The following is a 25,692-nucleotide window of genomic DNA, read 5'->3' as shown; positions in this document are numbered from 1 at the left end:
GGGCATGAGAATCAGATAAATTAATGTCTGATAGAGAATGGAGGTTAATAATAACAAATAATTATTTGATGATAGTTGAATGAAGTTAGTTTCATCATCTTTCTTTAATTTTAAGTGTTTTTGATGCGTGATCGCTGTTATGATATTAATGTTCTTCATCAGCCAAAACACTTTACTAGAAGACTTCCGTCTCGCTGACTAGTTCTGGAGTGAACTAGTAGATCTGTTGATTCAGGTTGAGAATCAAGGGGGTTGTTTACTAACCAGTAAGAGTTAGTTTAGTTTCTGAACAGATTCACAAAGTTTGTCAGCAGTTCAGATCTGCACAAAAGCCATGTGACGTAGAAAACAATCATCTACTGTACGTAGAAACCACTTTTTTCTAATGTTTGTTGATTTTGAAAGTGTTCTGAAGAGGAGAATTGGTCAAATGTGAACGGTGTTAGTGGTTCACGCTTCTGTTCATCACAGGTGTGCCGTTCACTTTAACTAGTCACACTAGTTTGGGTTATTTACTGTGGTAACATTTCAATCTGTCAGCAAACAGGCGTTTGATCAGCATGAACAGAGTCTGATGTGATCAGTGTTTGTGAACTCAATCACTCACTGAGGAACCGAACAGACAAAAGATTCACTCGTTCATACCATTCGGTTCAGATGTGCTGATTTAATTATCTTTACACTGTAAAAGGCTGCATGTGCTGACAGCCAGAGCTCTATATGATCTGTCAGGTCTTCGTTTCTACTGATTGCACTGATTCATATAGTTTGAATCTACGAAACGACTCTTTCTGATTCAACGATTCACTGCAGAACGACTCTTTTTGCTCGGAGTTCTGTCAGATATTAAGATGAGTAAAGTACGTGATAAATGCATGACACTAGACGAATTATAAGCTAAATATCAGCAGGTTGTGAGTGTGATTGTATGTGTTCAGATCGCAGGAGGATGATGATGATGAAGGGATCCAAATGTTTGAAGTGTTTTATTTACTTTATTATAAATCCTCTCATTTATTGTCACTTTGACCTATTTACCCGCCTCACTGTCTTTTGTTAACATTATTTAACTTGTAGTGTTCCACAGTTATTCAGATTATAATAAATAAAAAGCTTTGTTCAGCATTCTGTGTGATTAGTGGTCCGTCAGTGAGCGTGTGGCGCATGCGTCAAACTCCACAAAAGCGACACGCGTCTCTGTGCGTGTGACGTCAGCGCTACCGGCGCATGCGCAGTGTGAGTGGTGAGCGCGCTGCAGACGCGTACAAAGGGCTTTTTGTGGTAGTTGCTCATTAAAACGTATAATCATTCACATAGATGTTTCTGATCGGTAATGCGTGAAAAACAAATCCTGATGTTTTCAAAGCATTGACACACAGTAATCTCGATAGAGTGTGATTGGTTCATGCCGAAACAAGTGCTGAGAAAATTAACAGGTATCACGTGACACCGCATCCTCCGTAGCGCTCCGAAAAATATTTTACACCTAAACACTGATATCACGACGCTCTATAGAACGTAGTATAAGGAAAACGCACGCAGAGGTGCTCAAAAAAATATTTTATAATTTAAGGTTTTCGAAAGCCCCGCCCAGCGCCAGCACCGCGCTCGCGACACGTGTCTCTTTGCGCGTGACGTCAGCGGTGTCCCGGATGAGGCGCAGGCGTAGAGCGTCGGTTTGTCAGTGTGGGCTCGTCCAGCGCTTCAGACGCGTTTCTCCCTCGTTTCTTCTCGTTTATTATCAGTGTTTTTCTATTGTTTCTCGTTATCGGAATCATGAGACTGCTGCAGAAGCTGCTGCTGCTGCTCTTGCTGGCGTTTCCCGCGACGCTGCTGCTGAAGGGTGAGTTTACGGTTCTCCGTCAGGCCGCGTCTCTGAAACTCTCGGAAATATGTGATATAATCATCAATAACGCGATCGGCGCGCTGTTACTCGTCGATAATCCGCTCTGAAGGAACTCGGTGTGGCGTCTGGAGTGATTTAGGCTGGGTGTGTGTGTGTGTGTGTGTGTGTGTGTGTGTGTGTGTGAGTGTGTGTGTGTGTGTGTGTGTGTGTGTGTGTGTGAGTGACGTGTCCTTCAGCGCCGCTCACACTCATTCAAACTGAAGTAAATCACATCAGAACCAAACATCACAACTAAACACTTTTATACCGCGCTACAAAGCGCCCGAAAGAGCAGAAAGTAGTTCTCTGGAGAAGTGATTACGTGTCAGGACATCGTGTTTTTGACCAGAAAGAGTTAAATAAACCTCTTCTGTTCATCAAGACTGCATTCGTTTGATCTAAAGTCCAGCTGAAACAGTAACGTTTTGATATACTTGAAAATAAAAGTTTTTCTGAGATCAATTACTCCAGTCTTCAGAAGTCAATCTAATACACTGATTTACTGCTCAAGAAACTTCTTATTATTCTTATTATTGATGAAAACAACAGCTGAGGAGATTTTTTTCAGGTTTCTTTGATATTCCAAGCTTTTGAAAGGTATAGTGTATTTCAGAAAAGAGTTTCATTTAAATAATTGAATACAAATGTACTCAACTGCTTTAAATATTGATGAAATGCTTCTTGAACAGCAATTAAATGAGTATTTGACGCAAACAAGTTAAATTCTCTGTATGTGACTTTAATCACATGAACTCAAACATCATCAGATGTGTGTCAGACCTCTTAATGAACTCCAGCTGTGTGTGTGTGTGTGTGTGTGTGTGTGTGTGTAGGGACGGTCGTTTCTGCCCAGGACGCCACCGAGGAAGAGGAGGCTGTGGATGAAGATGCTGCTGATGATGTGATGGCTGAGGATGAGGATGATGAAGCTGAGGTGGAGGACGATGATAACACAGAGCTAGTAAGAGATTAAACTAACGCTCATTAATCTCTTCTCATCCGAGCGGTTTGTGAAGACGCTCATGCTGTCGTTTCTTCTGTCAGACGGAAGAAAAGGAGGAAGAGGAGGAAGAAGCTCTGGTGGGGGAGATGAAGGCTTCTCCCAACGCTGACACCACCATCCTCTTCGACAAAGGAGAAGGTGAACAAGTCGATCTCACATTCACCAGGAGACACGTGTTCTAATACAATATTAGTAATATTGTTAGAAAATAAATTACATTTAATATAAAGAGACCTGTATCATTCGATCCTGAATTTTTGGGTTAAAACCTTCTGCCTCTGGTGTTTGATCCAGTCAAACTCTTCTGGGGTCAGATCTGGACTGATTCTGATCAAGTAAAGGTCATATCTCCAGATCAACTCTTACTGTCTTTACTTGATCCTCCATCAATCATTTTCTAGAAGAATCTGATCTTCAGGATCTTTTGAGGAGCTTTACTTTCACTGTTCCTCCAAAACATCTCACATCTTCTGAGGAGACTTTATTTCTTTAGCTCTCCATCATTATATGTTTGATCACTTCAGTCTCATCTTTCAGAGACCTATTACTGGAGATATAGAGTGATATTTAGATCATTTAAGTGCTCACTATATGAGTAATAGCTCCAGATGAATACTTAAAATCGCATAAATTGATAAATAGACTGTGTTTCTCTTCTGTGGGCTGCTTCAGATTTTCCCGCTAACAACATCGTGAAGTTCCTGCTGGGGTTCACTAACAAGGGCTCGGAGAACTTCGTGGTGGAGTCTCTGGACGCTTCGTTCCGTTACCCGCAGGACTTCCAGTTCTACATCCAGAACTTCACGGCTCTGCAGCTGGGCACCGTGGTTCCTCCTCAGCGCCAGGCCACCTTCGAGTACTCCTTCATCCCCGCCGAGCCCATGGGAGGAAGACCCTTCGGCCTCGTCATCAACCTCAACTACAAGGACAGCAGCGTGAGTGTGTGTGTGAGACAGCGAGTGTGTGTGTGTGTGTGTGTGATCTCTGCACTCGCTCATGGTCTCCTCCTCCTGTTTCAGGGCAATGTGTTCCAGGACGCCGTCTTCAATCAGACCGTCACCATCACCGAGAAAGAGGATGGTCTGGACGGAGAAACGTAAGACTGCTGCAGCACTCGAGGAGATCAGGGTTTGAGCAGCGATGGCCTCTGATCACATGACTGACTCTCTGTGTGTGTGTGTGTGTGTGTGTGTGTGTGCAGGATCTTTTTGTACGTGTTTCTGTCAGGTCTCGGTCTTCTCCTGGTGGTTGGTCTTCATCAGCTTCTCGAGTCACGCAAGGTGAGACGCTCAGATCCTCATCATCATCATCAGCTGCTCTTCATCATTACACTGCTGTCAGGATCTGTGCTTCAGTGTGTGTGTGTGTGTGTGTGTGTGTGTGTTACAGAGGAGACGGCCGGCGCCTAAAGTTGAGATGGGAACCTCTAATCACAACGATGTGGACATGAGCTGGATCCCACAGGAAACACTCAACCAGATCAGTGAGTGTCGGCCAATCACAGGCAGCGATGGGTTTCACTGTCAATCAAACAAAACTGCAGTCATTTTTAAGTCTGTTATGAGTTCAAGGTTTGAATAAATGTGTTATTGTATGTCCAGCGGCAGATTAAGACTTTAGTTTACAGCGTTTTTGAGTTTTAGTTTCTTGAAATGGAGTAGTGTGAAATATCACGTGTACTACAGTTCTTTGTTTTATTTGTAAAGTAATAATAGTAACAGATTAACAACATTTCTATAACATTTTATAAATTATTTAAAATACAACTCTAGTAGTAGTATTAAAATAGTATTATTTAGTGTCTCTGATGTAGAAGAAGGGTTTCTCTGCAGTGAAACTGGATCTAAACCCAGTAATTAGCTCTTTAGCGCTGTTTGATGTGACTGAAAGCTTGAGCTCCAGTGAGTCTGTTCTTCTCATCTTTTCTGATCCCGTCTGGTTCTCCTGTTCTCCTCACTCACTCACGCTGCTCTTTCTCTCTTCTTCTCCTCCTCTTCCTCTCGTGAGCTCAGTGGCGAGTCGACGAGGTGAGCTTTGATCCTGGTCTTCTGATCATGTGACTCGGTGCGTCCGATCTCGTGACTGACGTCTGTGTGTTTCTTCAGATAAAGCGTCTCCGAGGCGATCTCCGCGCAAGAGGACCCAGAAGCGCTCGGCAGGATCAGACGAGTGAGGGACGCCATCTTCATCTTTATCATCTTCGTCATCTTCATCTGTGTTTACAGTGAGACGGCGAGTCTGTCCATCACTGGACGCCAGCAGAGACTGACTCTCACACACACACACACACACACACACACACACACACACACACACACACACACACACACACAGACAGAGGCCGTGGAGGTGCTCGGAGTCGGCCGCTCAAGCTTCTGTAGGTCTGCTTTATTTTAATTGCGAGCGTCTGGATTCTTCTCAGGGTCACTCTTCTGAGGACTGATGGACGTTTCTGAGCCTCTTCACTCTTCATCACCGCTTCTTCTTCTTCTCAGTCCGTTCATTGATAATGACTGCTTTTAAACGCCTCGTTTGCGGAAGGTGCCTGATTTCGTTTCTCTTCATGATTTGCGACGCCGGTGTCATGTGATCGGGTCACGTGACTCGAGGACGCGCCGCTTCCTCCTGTTTTTGACGGTTTGCTCCTCCTCGGGACGGAGGAAGACTGTTGCTGTCTGTCTTTTTCTTGTTTTGTTTTTTTTTGATCGATCTAATAAAGTGACGGTGTTGCAGTGAAAGCAGCCTCGAGCGAGTGCTGATGTACAGATCAAGATCCTGGAAAATACAAATAAACTGAAATGAACAAACTCTGCTTCTGTGTGCTCTTCTGGGGAGAGGACTTTATTAGTGATCTAGAATAAGTGTGTGAATATTCTTGAATTAAGATGCGTTCACTTGACAAATAAAATGACTGATTAATCCTTCACTTAAAAAAAAAAACTAAAAAGTTGGGTTTATAGTGAGTGAAAATGTCTGTCAGGTCTCATTTTATAGAAGACCTACGGTAGATAAAGAGGTTTAAGTTTATTAAAATGAGTTATGAACTCATTGGCATAAATCTAAAGAAGTTTTGTTCCAAATCTGAGATTTGAGTAAGTTGTAGTTTGATGCAGTGCTGGTTTTCCTCAGGAGACGGGGATTGGTTTGTGATTTACTGTAGTTTTTCTCATCTTCTCATCTGTCTGACTGCAGAAACAGAACCGTATCTACTTTATAGACCAAACCTGAAAAAATGGCACTATCTGGTAAAAATACACTTGAGTAAAGGACTAAGAATCAAAATTACATCATTTTACAGTTAAACGTCGCTGCAATTAAAACGTTTTAATGGGTTTTGAGCAGGATGTTTTTATCCAAAGTGCCCCTGTTTTTGTACCCTAAAACAATTGACTGATATTGATGTGATTCACGAGTGTGTGTGTGTGTGTCTGTGTGTCTGTGTGTGTGTGTGTGTGTGTGTCAGAGCAGCAGATTCACACTCATCTTCATCACGAGGAGCTTCACTCTCATCTTCATCAGAGCACTGCTGTGGTGTGGATAGATTCTTGATTATGAATTATTATTATTGCTGTAGTAGGGTGTGTGTTGTTTGTCCTCTGACGGCAGCGGATGGAATCATCACGTCTACAGATCCGCTTCAGAAACTACATGACCGTCTTCAACGTCTTCATGAGTCCATCTCAGTGGATCTGCTCCTCAGACGGGTCCGTACGGAAAACACCTTTCACCTCGAGATTGAGTTTATAAACGTAACGTTACTTTGAAATGTTGAAACGTTACTCTAAAACAAGCAGTAACAAGCTTTAGATGAACGTCCAACTAAAATGTTTTGGAAAAAAGTGTTTCGCGAGCGTTTTTGTGCTGATGTTTACTTTGAACAAATCTGTTAATGTTACTGGTTTAGAGGACATCAGTGTTTATCTGGGTTCATGGAACCATCAGAGCAGCTCTGAACTGGTCCTTGTCTCTGACTGATGCTCCTCAGGTTTCAGTGATATCAGCGTTCTTCTTGGTCTCTTCTCAGGGAGTGATCGAGATCCATTACTCGCGTCTGTTCTGTCAGAGGAAGCTTCTGGAGTCCTCCTTCCACCGCACTCGTGTCCCAGCGGACGCCGTCTTCATGGGTCAGGTGATTCTGGGAACCTTGTCCGTTCCCGGTCTGGGTCTGCAGAGACGTTCCTGAGATCAGGAGGAGAGTCATTCTGCTGTATAACCATCTCTGAAGAGCCTGGAGACTCACACTAATGACAGGAAAACCAGTGTGAGCCAGACTACTGCAGGAAACAGACTCCATCTTGTTTCTCTGTGTCTGGTTCACATGGAAGCTCATTTCTACCACAGAATAAAACAACTCAAAATTCAATTGTAATTTTTTATCTGAAATGACAAGAAAAGACTATTCAGACAATTCAGAATTCTGGATGAAAACAACAACAGAATTTCTAAATTACTTCTGACTCTCTTTCCAATCCCAAGTTTCTATCTCAAAATTCAGATTTTATATCAGGAAGTCAGAAGATGTGAACTAAAGAGTCACGATAGCTTTCTTAGCCTAATACACTGATGAGCGATAAACAGTCCTGATAAATGATTCACACGAAGGAGTTATTAATCTAGAGAATGACTCTGCTGGAACTGAATCAGTTTGATTCTCTTGTTGAATCAGTCTGTACTAAACAAATCTCTGTATGAATCTTGGCTCAGTTCATGCTGACCTTCACAGAGTTCACGTGTCTTCAGTCCTCAGACCGGGTGGATCACCTTCAGGTCCAGCATCTCACACACACACACACACACACACACACACACACACAACAAGATCATATTTCATCATCGTTCACTAACACCTCTCTGGTGTCTTTGACCTCATCTTCTACAATCATCTGCTGGATGATGAAGACTTCATTCCTCTGTTCTTCTGCCCCACAGCGGCTTCAGACGAACATCTGCCCAAAACCAGCTTCCTGAAGGCCATCCGTCCATCTCCGTGATTCTTAGTGAGATGAAACCATGACAAGCAGATCTCTGAGGATTTACAGAAATATGGATCAAACCGTAATCAATAAATGAACACGTCTTTCTCAGAAGGTTTCATGTCTTCATTTAGTCTCCAGTCTCAAATATATGTGTGTATATTATTATATTGTATATTAAATACAAATTTTCTTTTGAACTTTCTATTCATCTTTGAATCCTGAAAAATAAACTGTATCATGATTTCCAAAGAAGCAGCACAACTGTTTCAACACTGATAATAATCAGTTTCTTGAGCAGTGAATCAGTAGATTATTATGATTTCAGAAGAAGACTGGAGTAATGATGCTGAAAATTCAGCTGCGCTTCACAGAAATAAAGTAGACTTTAACACACACACACACACACACACACACACACACACAGATGTAAGGCAGCAGGGGGGTGTGTCTTTAAGGCGCCTGTCTGTGTGTGTGTGTGTGTGTGTGTGTGTGTGTGTGTGTGAGTAACTCTCGGCAGCGACAGCAGTAGTTCAGTCTGGTCTAGTCTAGTCCGGTCTGGCTGAGTTCAGATCGTCTCTGATCATGTCCTAATCATCTGCAGCGGATCTTGTTCAGTGTCGAGGTGTCGAGGTGAGTTTCTGAGATTCGCGCGCGTTTGTGTTTGAAATTGAAATGTCACACGTGCTTGATACTTTCACACCGAGAGTCTTTGATGTCGCCGCTCAGTCGGTCTGGCGCACTTTGTCTTTGATGTTTGAGCTGTTTGTTGATTGCGTCTCTCTCTCTCTCTCTCTCTCTCTCTCTCTCTCTCTCTCTCTCTCTCTCTCTCTCTCTCTCTCTCTCTCTCTCTCTCTCTCTCTCTCTCTCTCTCTCTCTCACTCACACACACACACACACTCTCTCTCTCTCTCTCTCTCTCTCTCATTAGTGTGTTCTTGTAGGTTCGGTTCGGTTCGTAATGCAGCCTCTATCGTCTTCGTCTTCATCATCTTCAGTGTTTTTTCTTCTTCTGTCAAGTTTTTCTCTCTCTTTGGCGTGTAATAAAGCTCTGTGCGCCAGCGACGTCAGCAAGTGTCTCATTCAGGTAAGAGTCTCTCATTCTCGGTGTTTTCTGTTGATTCAGTGAATCTTTCTCAGATAATGCAGTATGTTGATATGTGCTGTATGTCAGTATATCATATCAAGCTGCTCATATGCAGTCAGTGTATTCCTCTCTGTTATATCTGGACATCATATCTGGTTGATTGTTAGAGTGTTTGTGTATTACTGGAGCAAGCAGCGAAGCTCATTTGGGAATGAAAGATTTAGGATTTCTGGTTATTTTCTCTGTCTGTACCGTGAAGTCTAGTTTGAAAGCTTCATGTAGGTGCCCTCCTACATGACATGGCTCCTGTTTTTTTTTTTTTTTTTTTTTTTTTTTACTGTATTTGTATTATTCTGAAAGTGCTCTCAGTGGATTTGTGTTCCTCTGAAAGTGACTGAGGTATCTGTGTGTGCTTGTCCTCCATGATGGTGATGATGATGATGATGATGATGATGATGGTGGTGATGATGATGGTGATGGTGATCAGGAGCTGTGTCAGTGCCGGCCGGCGGATGGGAACTGCTCGTGCTGTAAAGAGTGTCTGATGTGTTTGGGTTCTCTGTGGGAGGAGTGCTGTGACTGTGTGGGTAAGAACAGCAGAACACACACACTTTTGTCTCATTTCAGATCATTTTAATATTTAGTACTACAATATAACTACAATATAAATTAAAAAGTATATTAATTAACGTTCAATACTTTAGTCTTCATTTCTTCACTCAGGTTCATCCTCTAAAAAGTGTAGTTCTGTAATGTAACTGTAAGTGCTGTATTTTTGGGAGATCATGAATATGAACAAAAATGTTTAATTTACTTAAAATAAAGTGCAACCAAATAGATTTTAGAATATTAAGCACACAATTAGTTTTGAGAGTGTTAATGTGAGCCTGGAGCACAGAGCACAGGTGTTTGTAGTGTTTATATCACAAAGATACATTTCTCTTATGACAAAAATCATTAGGATATTAAGTGAAGATCATGTTCGATGAAGATTATTTGTAAATATCCTACATATGTTAAAACTTACATTTTTGATTAGTATGCATTGCTAAGGACTTCATTTGGATAACTTTAAATTTATATTTTCTCAATATTTAGACATTTTTGCGTCCTCAGATTCCAGATTTTCCAAATATTGTCAGATCCTAACAAACCATACATCAATGAAGACTTTATTCACATAGATTTATTCACTCCACTGAACTCTTCAGAAAGCGCTATGACTCTGGTGATGTGATGTGAGGTGATGAGATGTATGATGTGATGAGATGTGAGGTGATGATGTGTGGTGTGGTGAGATGATGAGATGATGTGATGATGATGAAGTGATTTGATGTGATAACATAAAATTAGGTGATGAGATGAGATGTGGTGTGATGACATGATGTGATGTGGTTTGGTGTGATGAGATGTGATGTCATGATGAGATGATGTGGTGTGGTGTGATGACGTGATGAGATGTGGTGTGATGATGTGATGTGGTGTGGTGAGATGAGATGAGGTTTGGTGTGATGTGATGATGTGATATGAGATGTGATGAGGTGATGAGATGTGAGGTGATGATGTGTGGTGTGGTGAGATGATGTGATGATGATGAAGTGATTTGATGTGATAAAATAAAATTTGGTGTGACGTGAGGTGATGAGATGAGATGTGGTGTGGTGTGATGACATGATGAAATGAGATGAGATGTGATGATGAGGTGGTGTGGTGAGATGAGATGTGATGTGATGTGGTGTGGTGTGATGACGTGATGAGATGTGGTGTGATGATGTGATGTGATGTGGTTTGGTGTGATGAGATGTGATGTGGTGATGTGGTGTGGTGTGATGACGTGATGAGATGTGGTGTGATGATGTGATGATGAGGTGGTGTGGTGAGATGAGATGTGATGTGGTGTGATGATGTGATGTGATGTGGTTTGGTGTGATGTGATGTGGTTTGGTGAGATGAGATGTGGTGTGGTGATGTGATGTGATGATGTGATGTGGTTTGGTGAGATGAGATGTGATGTGATGATGAGATGATGTGGTGTGGTGTGATGACATGATGAGATGTGATGATGTGGTGTGGTGTGGTGTGGTGAGATGAGATGTGATGTGATGATGTGATGTGATGTGATGTGATGTGATGATGTGATGTGGTTTGGTGTGATGAGATGTGATGATGAGATGATGTGATGTGATGTGGTGTGGTCTGACGTGATGTGCTGATGTGATGATTTCAGGCATGTGCAACCCCAAGAACCTGAGTGAGACTCCGGCGACGGCTAAGAGTACAGTGGAGGAGCTCCAGCGGCCGATCCCTTCCCTCTTCAGAGCACTGACCGACGGAGACGCTCCCATCAACATGATGGTGGTGTCCTTCCCTGTGTCCGAGGAGCTGTCCTATCACCAGAACCTGGTGTCCTTCCTGGAGACACTGGAGGACGCCCATCAGAATGTGTCTCTGCCCGGGAACAGCATCCACGCCAGCTACGACACGCAGGGTGAGACTCGCTCATTAGCCTGAGCTTCACTCGTTAGGAAGTGACCTCCTGACCCCGAGCCGAGACGCTAATGAGACGTCCAGCAGAGAGCAGGTGTCCGGAAACGCACTGACCCTTAAAATACAGCTCAGGCGTCTGAAGATTGCTGTTTCTGAAGAGTCTCTTCTGCTCAGCGATGCTGTGCTGACTTGATCAAAAATACTGGAAAGATATGACAAATTATTCTAATGTCAAAATACATACTGTATGTGTGTGTATTTAAATATACACAAGTACACACACATTATGATGTAAACAAAAACATTTGTGATTAATCAGCACACATTTATGAGTCTTTAGGTTTGTGTTTTTTAATCAAAGAGAAAATCTGCAAGATTTTTATGTGCGATGTTTTGCTCAAGTGTATCTGAGATGTCTGAAGCTGTGTGTGTGTGTGTGTGTGTGTGTGTGTGTACAGATAAGCAGTGTACGGTGGTGTACTTCGATGACTGTGTGTCCATCCGTCAGTGTAAGCAGTACTGTGAGTCGATGGGAGCGTCTAAGTACCGCTGGTTCCACAACGCCTGCTGCGAGTGCATCGGACCCGAGTGTCTGGACTACGGCAGCAAAGCTGTGCGCTGCATGAACTGCCAGTACTGACCCGTGTGTGTGTGTGTGTGTGTGTGTGTGTGTGTGTGAGAGTGTGTGTGTGTGAGTGTGTGTGTGCGTGTGTGCGTGCGTGTGTGTGTGTGTGTGTGTGAGTGACACGATTAACACGATAGAGAATAGATGCACAGAGTTCATATTCAGCTTTTATTACGAGTCCAGGTTTTTTTTAAGACCGAGTTCAATCTTTAGTTTGTCTTCAGCAGAATGTCTGCCAGTAAAGAATAAAGTCTGCTGTTTTTCAGTGTGTGTGATGTTGAAGTGAATCGCTGAAGCGTGCTTTGATCTGAATGCGTGTCGTAACGAGCGTTTTGTTTAATGAACGCATGGCTTCTTCCTCCGTTTTCACCGAGAGACAAAGAGTTCATTGAGTCCAGAATCAGATCCAGAACATCATGCTCTGAGTTTTCCTGCGCTTTCCTTCGTGTCTTTGTCACGCTGAGATTATATTCAGGTTAACTGCATGTGTTTATTATTTCTGTCTCTGGAGCACAGAAGCAGTCAGAAGATATTTATAGAAATAGACTACACTGTTTGGGTCAAAATTATATATGACAAAAATCCTTGGGATATTAAGATCATGTTCAATGATATTTCAAGATATTTAGTAAATATATAACTTTGTCATTTTACTACTTTGCTAAGAATTTCATTTAAACAACTTTAAAGATGATTTTCTCAATTTTTAGATTTTCTTTAAACCGTTAATTGACTCTTAGGTTATTATTTTTGTTTTAATTTTTAGGTCTTTGAGGAAATAATAGTTCAGTGGTTAATGGATTTGATCTCATGAACTATTCAACTCAACTTTATTTATAGTGCTTTTCATGATAAAAATGATTGCTGAATTTTCTACTTTATATTTAGGAGCAGCTGAACTACGTTTTTCTTTCTTCATTTAGATCAGGCTTTCCCTAGCTCATTTATTTCTATAAAGTTTTATTCAGTACAGACTGATTCAAAGCAGCTTCGCAGAATCACTGGAATCGTTCAGATTCAACAGAGCAGAAGAAAATACAGTGATTCAGTTCAGATCGGTCACAGTTCTGAATCAGTTCACGATGTTCAGGGAGTGATTCAGTTTGAATCGGTTCCAAAGCTGAATCACACATCTTGATTCTTTCAGGTTATGTTCTCATCTCATGCTGTTCATATTGATAAAATACTGAACATTAATCCAGTGTTCATTAACAGTCATCAGAGACCTGAACAATTTTATTAAACATCTTCCCACATTAAACTCTCTAAACTCTGAGAAAATGATGTCTTCATAGACTGTTGTTCTTGTTAGTTCATGTTTGCTCAGTGCATTAATGTTCATTTCTTCAGTTCACTTTTAAAACCTTTAAGAGGATAAAGTAGCATTTAATTAACATGCCATTTTGTACAGCGGTCATACTTCAGGCTTATTAAAGGTTAAAGTATTTAGCAGTGTTTTTTAAAGATTCTCATGATTGATTGAAATAACTAACAAAGCCATTAATTCTATTAATCAATAAAAATCTGCTAATAATGTTAATATCTGCTGAGTTTTTCCGGCTCACTAACACACTGTAACTCATTGACCACAGCTTTCTAAACCTCCTGCAGTTCTTTAACCTGCTTTTACACGTCTTTGTTTAAAGCTTTGAGAAACAAGTTCTAATCTGCTCTGTGTTTTCAGCAGAATGCTACAGAAACACCATTTTAACACTGAATAAAAACAGAAAAATAAATAAAATTAACTCAAGAAGCACAAAATGAACTGAAAGGTGAGATTAGATTCTAACAAAAGTTTGACTGATTTTCTCAAAGTTCATAAAACGACTGACCTGGAAGATTGTGTTAAAAACTCTATCAATGAACAGTATAAATATTAATGACCCTCTCAACATTTATTAAAACATTAGTAAACTCAAAGCTAGCGTTACTGTGAACAAAAGGCTTTGGTGTTAAGTCCAGTGCAACGAACAGCAGCCGGGATTTTGTGTGAAAGTTTATTGGACAGATTAAGAGAATAACATCAGCGCTATTCATGATCAAAAACACAGCAGTATGTACAGTTAAAACTCTCCAGTCATCTGAGATTGAGCGGAGCGCTCGAGAAATCCGTTAAAAACACTCGTCCGTCAGCGCAACAATGTGCTGCGCCGCGACGCTCAGCCCTTGAGATCAGAGTCCTGTTCTCTGGAAGACGTGATTAAGGCTTCTGTGGCGAAATCAGAGAGGTGCGTTCTGGGACAGCGGTCAGTACGTGGAGGACGTGGTGCTCATGGCGTCCTCGTTGAGTCGGGTGCTGCTGGGGTGAACGCTCGCAAAGTATTTGACGTCTTTATCCACGTCTGTCTGCAGAGCCACGAGTGTGTGCTCCAGCGCCTCCTGCTGGCAGTTCAACGAACTCAGGAAGTACTCTAGAGAGAGAAAACACCACACCGTCAGCCGGGACACGGCACACACACACACACACACACAGACAGTGAGACACACACACACAAAGAGTGAGACACACAGAGTGATACACAGTAACACAGAGAGAGAGACACACACACAGAGTGAGAGACACACACAGAGTGAGAGACACACACAGAGTGAGAGACACACACACACACACACACACACAGAGTGAGAGACACACACAGAGTGAGAGACACACACAGAGTGAGAGACACACACAGAGTGAGAGACACACACACACACACACACACACACACACACACACACACACACACACACACACACACAGAGTGAGGCACGCACACACACACACACACACACACACACACACACACACACGGGGTTAAACAAGCACAAAACCAGAAGCTGTTTCACTGAAGGACTCGCCTCGTTCCAGCAGCGTCTGACGCAGGGTTTTGGCCAGAAGCACTCGGACATTAGGAACCGGGTCAGACGCCAGCTGAAGAAGAGGAGGAAGAAGATGCTCTGAGAACTGCTCCAGAGACAGACACTCCTCCTCGATGGACAACTGAACAGAGACCACACGTCAAGATTCAACACTGCTGAGGATGAGGAGGATGAAGAGGATGAAGAGCGCGACTCACCTGGCAGACGAAGGCGAACGCCTGACGACCGGACCACTTCGGAGAGTGACAGAACTTCTCCACCAGCTCGCCCAGAAAACTGACCAGCAGAGACGAGCAGGACGACAGCTTCCTGATGATCTCGCTTACCTGCAACACACCAACGAATCAACTCACTGAGCGAATCAGAGGAAAACGATTCAACAACGATTCACTGATTTAACTCCACTAATAGTAATAATAAACAAGAGTAAAAAAAAAAAAAAAAAAAAAAACTTTTATAAAAATCAACAAATAAATGTAAGGTGCAATCAGTAAAAAAAAAAAAAAAAAAAAAAAAAAAATCCAAAAACATTAAATGAATGAAAAAGAAAGTGTTTGGGTCAGTACCAGTCTGTAGGACGTCCAGCGTACAGACGACACACGGTCAGTACAGAGACACAGAGCCAGCGGCCGAAGATAATCATGAACATCCTGAGCACTGTACAGCTCCAGCAGCAGCACCAGCTGCCTGAACACACACACACACACACACGTCATCATCCTCATCATGACAGAGGAGACAAGAAATATATATATATATAAAAAAAAAAAAAGGATCCTACTCGGCCAGCTCTGAGCGAAACCTCCAGTTACGACTGTTATCTGTCACCAAAAACTCCTGCAGCTGATACAGATACTTCCTCCGAGTGTCCTGATGCAGCAGCTGCAAGAGACACACACACACACACACACACCTCATCATGAAAGAACAGACAAGGAAAAAATAAAGTGCAATTAAATTTGTTTTTTTTTGTTGTTTTTTTTAAACCATAAAAATACTAATAAAAAGGATAAATAAAAAACAGCATAAAAATAGAAAGGAAAACAAAAATAGGAAAAAACAACATGAGAAATAAAGAGAAAAGAGAACGCTGCAGGGCTGTCAGTGAAGAGCAGTGACCTTGAGGAAGTCGTAGAGATGCTTGAGAACGCCGATGCGAACCTCGTCCAGATCCTTCAGGAAACTGTTGAAGATCGGCACCAGATGAGCAGCGGTCAGCTGATCCCCCAGAATCAGAGCCAGCTCATGGATCGAGAACGCCAGCGTCCGCCGCACCTTCCACTGACACACACACACGGTCAGACCCTGCTCTCTCTCACACACACACTCTCTCACACACACACTCTCTCACACACACACTCTCTCACACACACACTCTCTCACACACACACTCTCTCACACACACGGTCAGACCCTGCTCTCTCTCACACACACACACTCTCACACACACACACTCTCACCTGCATGTCGGAGGCCAGCATCTCGTAGGTGTCACGGAGACAGTGCCAGTTCTGTCGTCCCAGAGTCAGAGCGACGCCGGGCAGACTGAAGGCGCAGTGCCTAGCGATCTCCATGTCCACGGTCTGAGCGCGAGACGGGTCGGTCATCGACAGATACTGCTCCAGCAGCGCCTGCGGAACCACATCCTGCAGCACAGCATCACGGGAGTGAGACAGAGCAAGGCATGCTGGGAAAGAGTCGCTCAGAGCGAGTCGGTGACGCGCCGCTGACCTGCTGTTTGGATCTCCGCTCGTCTTCTGCGCTCAGGCTGCTGTCGCTCACGTCAGAATCATCATCGTCACGAGTCACGTGTAGAGAGGAGTCACGTCTCTGAAACACACGACACACACGAAACCATTCAGATTCAACCGTGACGTCAGATCACTTCAGGAACGCTTGAGGTCTAACCTCAGTCATAAACAGCAGCATGTATCTACAGACTCCAGTGAGCATCAAGTGACAAAGGAATTGAACTACAGACAAAGATCTTTTAATATTCTCTCATAGTTTTTATGAAAGCTCTAGCACTTATAGAGCATTAGTTGATTAATAATCATGAAACTCATTTAACGACACCACCTTTAGTAAACTTCCTGTACCTGTGTGTGTGTACCCATGTGTCAGCTGACAGGAGCTCAGGTGTGTGTGTGCGCGTGTAACCATGTGTCACTCAACACAAGCTCAGGTGTGTGTGTGTGTGTGTGCGCGTGTAACCATGTATCACTCAACACGAGCTCAGGAGGGTGTGTGTGTAACCATGTATCAGCTGACAGGAGCTCAGGTGGTGTGTGTGTGTGTGTGTGTGCGTGTGTGTGTGTGTGTGCGTGTGTTACCTGTGTGCCGGCTGACAGATGTTCTGAGGGCTGCTGGGAGCTGAAGGGGTTTGATCGAGCAGCTCGAGGCTCCAGGAAAGCGTCTTCGAGTCCAGAGTCCAGCGCCGAGGCTCTCAGAGCAGCTGTCAGGACGTCCACTTGTGCTGGACACAGAACACACCCTTCTTACACGCTGTCCGGTATCAGGCCTGTCCATTCAACTGTTATCTCTTGAGTAACTGCACTCCCTGTCCGTCACCTCACTGATGTGTGATGGATTCTATCATAACACAGTTATTTGAGCTGAAAAGCAGCTTCCAAATCCTCCGTACTCATCCTGCTGGATCGCTCTGCGGTCCATTATCCACCAGAACCTCCTGTCCATCCTCAGAAAGATGGGCGTCTCAGGAAGCACACTACAGTGGTTCAAGTCTGACCTCTCCTTCAGGGCGTCTCAGACGGGTGATGTTTCTAAGTCACAACTTCTTGCTACTGGGGTTCCTCAAGGTTCAGTGCTCGGACCGCTTCTCTTCTTCATGCACATATCATCTCTAGGATCTGTCATCATAGCAGCTGCTGGAAATGACCTCCCCATCTCAATCAGAGCCCCTGAGTCTTCAAAAAAAAACATCCGAAGACATCTTTTCTCCATCACCTGAGCAATTAATACTAGCACGTATTCTGTGCGTTACAAAAAATAAAGTCCTCTGTACAAGTCTGTTAGTCTAGCCCTGTGCACAATGCTCTCTTGTTGATCTGTTTGCTTCTACTTTGTAAGTCACTTTAGATAAAAGTGTAAATGTGTGTAAAAATCACCTCATATATCTGACACACAATACCTTCCCAACTATGAGCTTGATTCAGACTACAGTGAATGAGAACTTCATATAATGCTCCACTGATTTAATCTGAGTTTTATTATCTTATGGGTTCAGGATAAAAGAGCTCAGACCAGAGCAAACACACGGTTTCTGTGCGTCACTCCTTCTGTTTTTCTGCTCAGCGTTTAAGCAACTTCCTGAGCTCATTTCCTTCCCCGACACGAAGAGCTCGCTCCGCTCGGTTCCTGAAGATCACAATGAGTGTGTTTCAGAGTCAGACTCTGACAGAAAACTGACCCGCTCCACGCTGTAAGAAAAACACTCTCAAATGCAAACAAGAATATTTTTCTTGCCCCTACCGCCAGATATTTTTAGTTTTAAGCACAAATTTCACTCATTTAATTATTTTTTTGGAAAACCTGACTCAACTTACCCATGTCGAGTAAATGCATCTAGAGTCAAGAATGTTTAGAGATTTATACAAAAAAAAAAAAAAAAAAAAAAAAATTTTTTTTTTTTTGCAGTGCATCGCCTTGCAACCACTAGTAATAAAATTATGAAAAGTTTATCTAAATAATGTTTGGTTTGACTGTAATTTAGTTTGGTTTGACTGCTTATTTGAGAGATGATTAAAGGATTAAATAAAATTTGCCTTAAAGGGTTAGTTCAGCCCAAAATCACAATTCTGTCATTAATTATTGTGTCGTTCTAAACCTGTAAGACCCATATCATAAAGCATACACACGCTTTAACGTATCTGACGTAATCAGCCTGGTTTACGTCTCGAGGAAAGCGTTCGTATGCGCTATGATTGGCGGAAAAGTCTAAAATGGTGAAAGACGAAGAAGAATGGCTAAATAAATAAAATAAACCTCGCAGCGTCGAAAAACCGAAGTTGAACTCCTACGTTTTTCCGTTATGTTTCTGGATGATTTCAGTTGTGCTGCTGCTATGAGGGTCAGAAAACACTGATTTCATTAAAACATCTTTTGTGTTCTAAAGATGAACGAAGGGGTTTGGAACGACATGAACGTTCAATTAACAGCAGAATCTTGAAATGTGCAGCGTTTCGGCTCACCTTTGACGTCGGGGTCGTCGATGTGGGGCTCCAGGTTCTCGATCAGCTCCTGCAGCTGTCTTCTGCCCAGCGCCGGGGCCTCGGAGCGCCGGTCCTGCTCCAGCTCCAGCTCCAGGTCGATCTGAGGGATCGGGGTCCTCCAGAAGTGGAAGGAGTTGAAGAGCTCCTGCTCCGGGATCTCCTGCGCCGCTGGAGGAGGAGGAGGAGAGTCGGATGAAGGCTGCGTCTGCTCTGGAAGGCACTTCTGCTCGTCTGCGTCTGCGCAGCAGGGCTCGTCTGCGCTCAGCACCTCGGCCGTCTGCTCTCCTCCGCCCTCCTCCGCCTCACAGGAGTCCTGCGCCGGACACACCCCGTCTGCGCTTGAGCTGCAGGGTCAGACACGTTCGTTATAAAAGACGCGCTTAACCGCATCCAAAATAAGTTTGTTAATGATATATTTGAAGCTCTGCTCGTCTCGCCTGTGTGTCTGTGACCCGCTCCACTCGGCCTCGTCTCTGAAGTACTGACCCACGTCGCTGCTGGGGCTGGCGAAGGTGGAGATGAACTGACCGAGCGACTGAAAGGCCGCCTGACGCACCTGACGGCACAGAAACAACTCAAAGTTTTAAAAAATTTCATTTGGTTGAATTGAAGGTTTAGGATTTCACTTAATTAGACGAGATTAATTTAACCACTAAAAAGTGCAGAGAAAAAACAAAAAAAAATTTAATAGGATATTAAAAATAAAATTTTAAAATTCAAATCAAAAACCAACCAGTTAAAATTTGTGTTGAAACGTTAAATTGTGGTTAAAACTGAACAAATATTTCCTTTGAGCATTTAAACATGACTGGAGTCTTAAGAGCACACAGATATCTGCAGACATTATATATTACTCTAAAATATTAAAGTAGATATTAAGTAAAGATCATGTTCCATGAATATATTTTGTAAACTTCCTACTATAAATATATCAAATCAAAAATTAAGTTTAGTAATATGCATTGCTAAGAACTTTAACAACTTTAAGGGAGATTTTCTCAATATTTAAGTTTTTTTTTGCTCCCTCAGATTTTAAAATAATTGTATTTCAGACAAATGCTGTCCGATCAAAACAAACCAGGCGTCAGTGGAGAGATGATTTATTCATCTTATTCATAAATCTCCATTTTTAAAAAAAACTGCCTGGTTTTGCGCTCACATGTGTCAGAAGTAAAGAAGTAATTCAGAGAAATGCGGGGAAATAAAGCAGATAAAGGGAGTGTGTATCTGGCGTCGTACCCAGCGTGACGGGTCACTGATCAGACTGATGAACAGCGTGGAGAGTTTGGTCCGGCGCACCTCTGGAGACGTGGACGAGGACACGGTCATGAAACACTCGGCGCAGGCTTTCCTCACGCCCCACACGTTATCAGAGCACAGCTGGAAGAACCGCGGCAGCTGCACAGAGATCACAGGACACCGGGGCTAGTTGTCTCAATCTCACCTCACGAGACGGCGTCTTTCAGGCCCAGAACCTACCAGCAGCTCCTCGGTGGCCTCTCCTCCGACCACGCTGCAGATGTCCCCGAAGTTCGCCGCGCAAACCTGTCGGACACAAAGCGAGCGTGAGCCCGAGCCGATGGGATTCAGCCGCCGCGCTCCTGAGCCAATCAGATGCACTGACCTTGCGCACGTGAAACATCCTGCAGTCGCAGCACATCTCACAGAACCTCGGCAGAAAGAGTCGCTCGGTGACGTCCTTCCCCACCATCGGAGCCATCTTACAAATTATCTGAAATAATAAACCATCAGAGACACTCGGCGACTGAAGCGTGACTCTAGAAAAATGGTCAAATTAATATTTGTGTCTGCTTTGTTACGATCAGACTATCAACTATTAAAAAAATCTGTAAGCTGGAAAAAAAATAAATCTAAATATTGAGAAATTCATCTTTAAAGTTGTTGAAATGAAGTTGAATATTACTAATCAGAAATGAGGTTTTGATTTATTTACAAAACATCTTCATGAAACACAATCTTTACGTAATATCCTAATGATTTTATAATATTATATAATATAGTATAACTGACTCAATGTGTCTATTTTTATAAATACAGCTGAGCTCTTATGACTCTGCTCCAGAGACACTGATTGATTTCACAAAAGTGTTGACACCAATATAACTTCATTTTGACCAAACATTGTTCCATACACACAAACTATGCTCACATCCGTTAAAAATAACTGTAAAACCAACTGAGAGCAGACCCACATCTTCACAGAGATCTGATCTTCATCAGTCTGAAGAACCGGAGCACACCGAGACTCAATCCTGAAGAACGGTCTCCGAGACGCTTCAAGAAAGATACCAGAAGAGGTAAGAAACTTCTATGAACTGAACTGAATCATCATTGCTGCGGGTATCTTAGTGTTTGAGGCGGTTCTCTCAGGTATCTTCCTCGAAGCGCCTCGTTCTTCTGGATGCGAGTCTGGAGGACTTCGAGGGTCTCTCACCGCCATGGCTTCGGTCTTGATGTCGTCGCTGCTGTCCGGGGCCGTGAGCTCCACCAGGACGGGACACACCAGACTCTCCACGTCTCCTCTCTCGATCAGCTCCTGCTCCAGCAGAACCAGCAGCGCCGCCTGACTCGTCTTACGCACCTGAGACACACACACACACACACACACACACACACCTTCAGCGGCGCTCGGACGAGGGCAGCGGCTCACACAGCGCACACGCACCAGGTTGTTCTGGTCAGCCAGGTATCGGACCACGATGGGCAGCAGGTACTTGGAGAAGGCGGACGGAATGGAAGGTCTGTTCTCCTGACAGAAGATGGCGATGTGAGGGATCTGCTCCATCAGCTCCGCTCGAACCGTCGGCTCTGACCAACACACCGCATTACGTTAAAACTACAAACCGAGATTCGTAAAGCACAGCTGGAGAAACAAACCAGGGCTGAATGTGGAGATAATAATGCATGAGAAACCGAGACATGAATCTGAGCTTCAAAGACAGATCTGTGTTACAAGTTTTCAGAAACGTTTAAATATGAACGCATTTGAATATCCAGAACAGAAATCTGAACACTGGAACGTTAGGTTTGAGAAAACACATTTGTGGTGTTTATTTTACTTTCTCTAATATTTATTTTATCTATTATTATCACCATCATCATCTACACATTTAGTGCAGTCAAATTATTAGTACTGCCATAAAAAAACTATTTTGTTTACATAACATGCATGTACTGTACAGCAAACTCAAGGATAAGATTTAAAATAATATTATATGATAAAATACATTCCCCCGGCTTCACAGACAAGGCTTAAGCCTAGTCCTAGACTAAAAAAAAAAATCTGAACTGTTTCAACTGAAAGAAACTTGTTCTGACTGATGTCTTAAAACACGTCAGTGCCTTTGTTTGGTCTTAAGACGCACAACAGTAGTGCTTTTTTTTTATTTTACAAAACCACACATATTACACGTATTTGAGTAAAAAACGTTTCCTATCATTTCATAGATCAGATCTTCAACACTCTTTATGACACGAATCTCAAACAGTACAGTGAATCAGCGACTCTGCGAATCAGCGACTCTGCGAATCAGCGACTCTGCGAATCAGCGACTCTGCGAATCAGCGACTCTGCGAATCAGCGACTCTGCGAATCAGCGACTCTGCGAATCAGCGACGTACCTGAGTCGTCTGCGAGTCGGTCGATCCGCTCTAGCACAGACACACACTCGTGCTCATCCTCGCTGACGGCCCGGAGTGTGTCCAGAAGACTGCGGGCCACCATCTGCCTAAACACACAGTCAAACAGAGGGTCAGGTGCATTGTGGGATACAGCCTGCTAAACACCAGGCTCTGACAGGTCACGGGCATCCGGTATACTTTTATTAACAGGGTTCTGTGTTTCACCTGTTAAAGACGTTCTCGCTGCTGATGTACTTGTCCAGTCGGCCCAGAGGAGTCAACATCTCATCCTGAGACACGAAATCCAGCACTGAACACGAGATAACACGGTCAGAGAGGACACACACACACAGAGAGAGAGAGAGAGAGAGAGAGAGAGAGAGAGAGAGAGAGAGAGAGAGAGAGAGAGAGAGAGAGAGAGAGAGAGAGAGAGAGAGAGAGACAGAGAGAGAGACAGAGAGAGAGACAGAGAGAGAGAGAGAGACACACACACACACAGAGAGAGAGACAGAGAGAGAGAGAGACAGAGAGAGAGAGAGAGAGAGAGAGAGAGAGAGAGAGAGAGAGAGAGAGAGAGAGAGAGAGACAGAGAGAGAGAGAGACAGAGACAGAGAGAGAGAGAGAGACAGAGACAGAGAGAGAGAGAGAGAGAGAGAGAGAGAGAGAGAGAGAGAGAGAGAGAGAGAGAGAGAGAGAGAGAGAGAGACAGAGAGAGAGAGAGAGAGACTCACACAGAGAGAGAGACACACACACTCTCTCACACACACACACACACACACAACGGACACACACACACACACACTCTCTCAATTCATTAGTGTTGATTTTATGCAGTTTATAACACGTGTAATTATTATAAAGTGATGACAGCAGTTTAAATGTAGTTATGGAATCATTTTTACCCGAAGCCGGTCACTATTGTTGATTAATGGACTGAAGGTGATTATTTGAGATAACTGTGTGAAGTTTACATTTTATTCTCAATCTCAAACAGTAAACAGTATCATTTTTGTTTGTTTTATGTATCTGTAAAGTTCCTGAAAGCCACTATATGAAGAATTATTATTATTATTATTATTATGATCTGTGCACATCCCCATCTATCTGTGACTCAGAGCTCAGGTGTGTTTGTAGAAATGAACAGAAATACACCGTACAGGTCAAAATTACACGTCTCTTTAATCCCAAATATCATTACGATATTTCTTACATTTCCTACCATAAACATCAAAACTTCATTTCTGATTAGTAATATGATTTGCTAAGAACTTCATCTTAAAGGATAATCTTAAAAGAGAGATTTTTTCTCCCTCAGTTTCCAGATTTTCTAATAGTTGCATCTCAGAGAAATACTATCTGATCATAACAAAGCAGACATCGATGGAGAGATGATTTATTCAGACCCTGATGACTGGTTGTGTGCTCCAGGGACTAGTAAACAACGCTAGTAAAGCTAGTTGAGACGACCAAACCAAACCAAACCAAGCTCAGCTGTCTGTCGCGTCACGAAGGAAAGCACCATGTTTCTGAGCTCAGTATCACGGTATTACTCTGATTCTGGACACGGAGCCGGCCTTTCTCTCACACACTGCTCGCATTCGGTGTGTATTTACACACATTTACCTCAGATTACCATCAGAGAGCAGCCGGGCTCACGTGACCTGACCCGTATGAATCACATTCAACATAAAGCTACCGCCTCACACACACTCACTCACACACACACACACACACACACACACACACACACAGAGAGAGAGAGATAAACTCACATCCATCCGTGTCCTCCTGCGAGTCCTGCAGCAGAGAGAGATCTAGAAAACACAACACAGTGTGTGTGAGGGAAAGAGACGGTGTGTTTAGTCAGAAGAGTGAGAGAGAGGGAGTGTGTGTGTGTGTGTGTGTGTGTGTGTGTATGTGTGTGTCGAGCTCTACACACCCGCCATCTTGCGATGCTTCTACATTTAAGCCGCTTCTGTGCTGATGACCAACACAAACTACACAAACCACACAAAACTACACAAAACTACACACAAACACACAAACACGCGCCTCGGAGCACCGAGCCTTTATCACGCGCGCGCCGAGCGCAGCCTCTAGAGCGCGCACGCAAAGAGCGTCACGCATGCGCAAAGAACAACAAAACTATCGCGCTTCGTTTTTTATTTATTTCCATCACGTACAGTCATTAAACATTAGATTTACAAGCGGGTAATAACACCAACATTTACCATTATATGTACATATTAATCTTCTAAAAAAGCGTATATTAATGGTTCTTGTAAATACACTTTAAGAAGCATTACTTTGATTTACTTGATTGAATTACACTTGATTGAATGACAATACTTTGATTTAAATTACATTTGTGAAAACCAAACTTGTTTTAATTTTTATACAGCCGTTCCTCTTCTTTTACTTGTTGACGTATTTTGTTTGTATGATTTCTTAAATATATTATTTACATGCATTTAATTTTTTTGAAGCACTACATGCAGAATATAGTCAAAGTACATTCAGGGTTAATATACAGTAAGCAATATGTAAAGTAAGAGACACACACACACACACACACACACACACACACACACACACACACACACACACACACACACACACACACACACACACACACACACACACACACACACACACACACACACACACACACACACACACACACACACACACACACACACACACACTCACACACACACACACACACACACACACACACACACACACACACACACACACACACACACACACACACACAATTTCCAGTTCAACCAGTTTCTGTGCTTTTAAATAGTTTCACTCAGTATTTCATAATAAGCAATAAGAAAATCATGCCCATAAACAAGCACAAATAGTTACAAATTATTCAAACAATAGA

General features: G+C 43.0%; 3 protein-coding genes across 5 annotated transcripts; 2 read left to right on the top strand and 1 right to left on the bottom strand.

Moving 5' to 3' along the window:
- Positions 1–1,644: 1,644 nt before the first annotated feature.
- Positions 1,645–5,695, top strand: ssr1 (signal sequence receptor, alpha). Of its 2 annotated transcripts, XM_043226633.1 has the most exons (9): positions 1,645–1,843; positions 2,719–2,846; positions 2,930–3,026; positions 3,561–3,823; positions 3,908–3,984; positions 4,090–4,168; positions 4,278–4,371; positions 4,901–4,915; positions 4,994–5,695. In XM_043226633.1, the coding sequence occupies exons 1-9, from the start codon at positions 1,777–1,779 to the stop codon at positions 5,059–5,061; spliced, it is 888 nt and encodes a 295-aa protein (XP_043082568.1). In that variant the 5' UTR covers positions 1,645–1,776; the 3' UTR covers positions 5,062–5,695. The 2 variants fall into 2 exon arrangements, with proteins under 2 accessions (XP_043082568.1, XP_043082569.1); XM_043226634.1 differs by lacking the exon at positions 4,901–4,915 and having other exon boundaries at positions 1,646–1,843.
- A 2,643-nt stretch (positions 5,696–8,338) lies between these two features.
- On the top strand, positions 8,339–13,912 carry twsg1b (twisted gastrulation BMP signaling modulator 1b). 2 transcript variants are annotated; one of them, XM_043226787.1, is made up of 5 exons: positions 8,339–8,494; positions 8,806–8,948; positions 9,436–9,535; positions 11,176–11,436; positions 11,894–13,912. In XM_043226787.1, exons 2-5 carry the CDS (start codon positions 8,823–8,825, stop codon positions 12,073–12,075), a joined length of 669 nt encoding a protein of 222 aa, XP_043082722.1. In that variant the 5' UTR covers positions 8,339–8,494; positions 8,806–8,822; the 3' UTR covers positions 12,076–13,912. The 2 variants fall into 2 exon arrangements, with proteins under 2 accessions (XP_043082722.1, XP_043082721.1); XM_043226786.1 differs by having other exon boundaries at positions 8,793–8,948.
- A 131-nt stretch (positions 13,913–14,043) lies between these two features.
- On the bottom strand, positions 14,044–24,904 carry ppp4r1 (protein phosphatase 4, regulatory subunit 1). The gene is made up of 20 exons (XM_043226785.1): positions 24,736–24,904; positions 24,569–24,610; positions 23,022–23,106; positions 22,797–22,903; positions 21,841–21,983; positions 21,610–21,756; positions 20,779–20,886; positions 20,634–20,699; positions 20,394–20,552; positions 19,592–19,710; positions 19,134–19,498; positions 17,256–17,398; positions 16,654–16,752; positions 16,383–16,568; positions 16,042–16,203; positions 15,704–15,804; positions 15,489–15,609; positions 15,120–15,248; positions 14,902–15,043; positions 14,044–14,471 (listed from the first exon to the last, which is right to left on the bottom strand). Exons 1-20 carry the CDS (start codon positions 24,740–24,742, stop codon positions 14,308–14,310), a joined length of 2,595 nt encoding a protein of 864 aa, XP_043082720.1. The 5' UTR covers positions 24,743–24,904; the 3' UTR covers positions 14,044–14,307.
- Between the last annotated feature and the right edge of the window lie 788 nt (positions 24,905–25,692).

Source organism: Puntigrus tetrazona, chromosome 24 (genome assembly GCF_018831695.1).
Source record: "Puntigrus tetrazona isolate hp1 chromosome 24, ASM1883169v1, whole genome shotgun sequence".
In the NCBI taxonomy this organism is placed as follows: Eukaryota; Metazoa; Chordata; class Actinopteri; order Cypriniformes; family Cyprinidae; genus Puntigrus; species Puntigrus tetrazona.
This window is presented reverse-complemented; position numbering and strand designations above follow the sequence as displayed.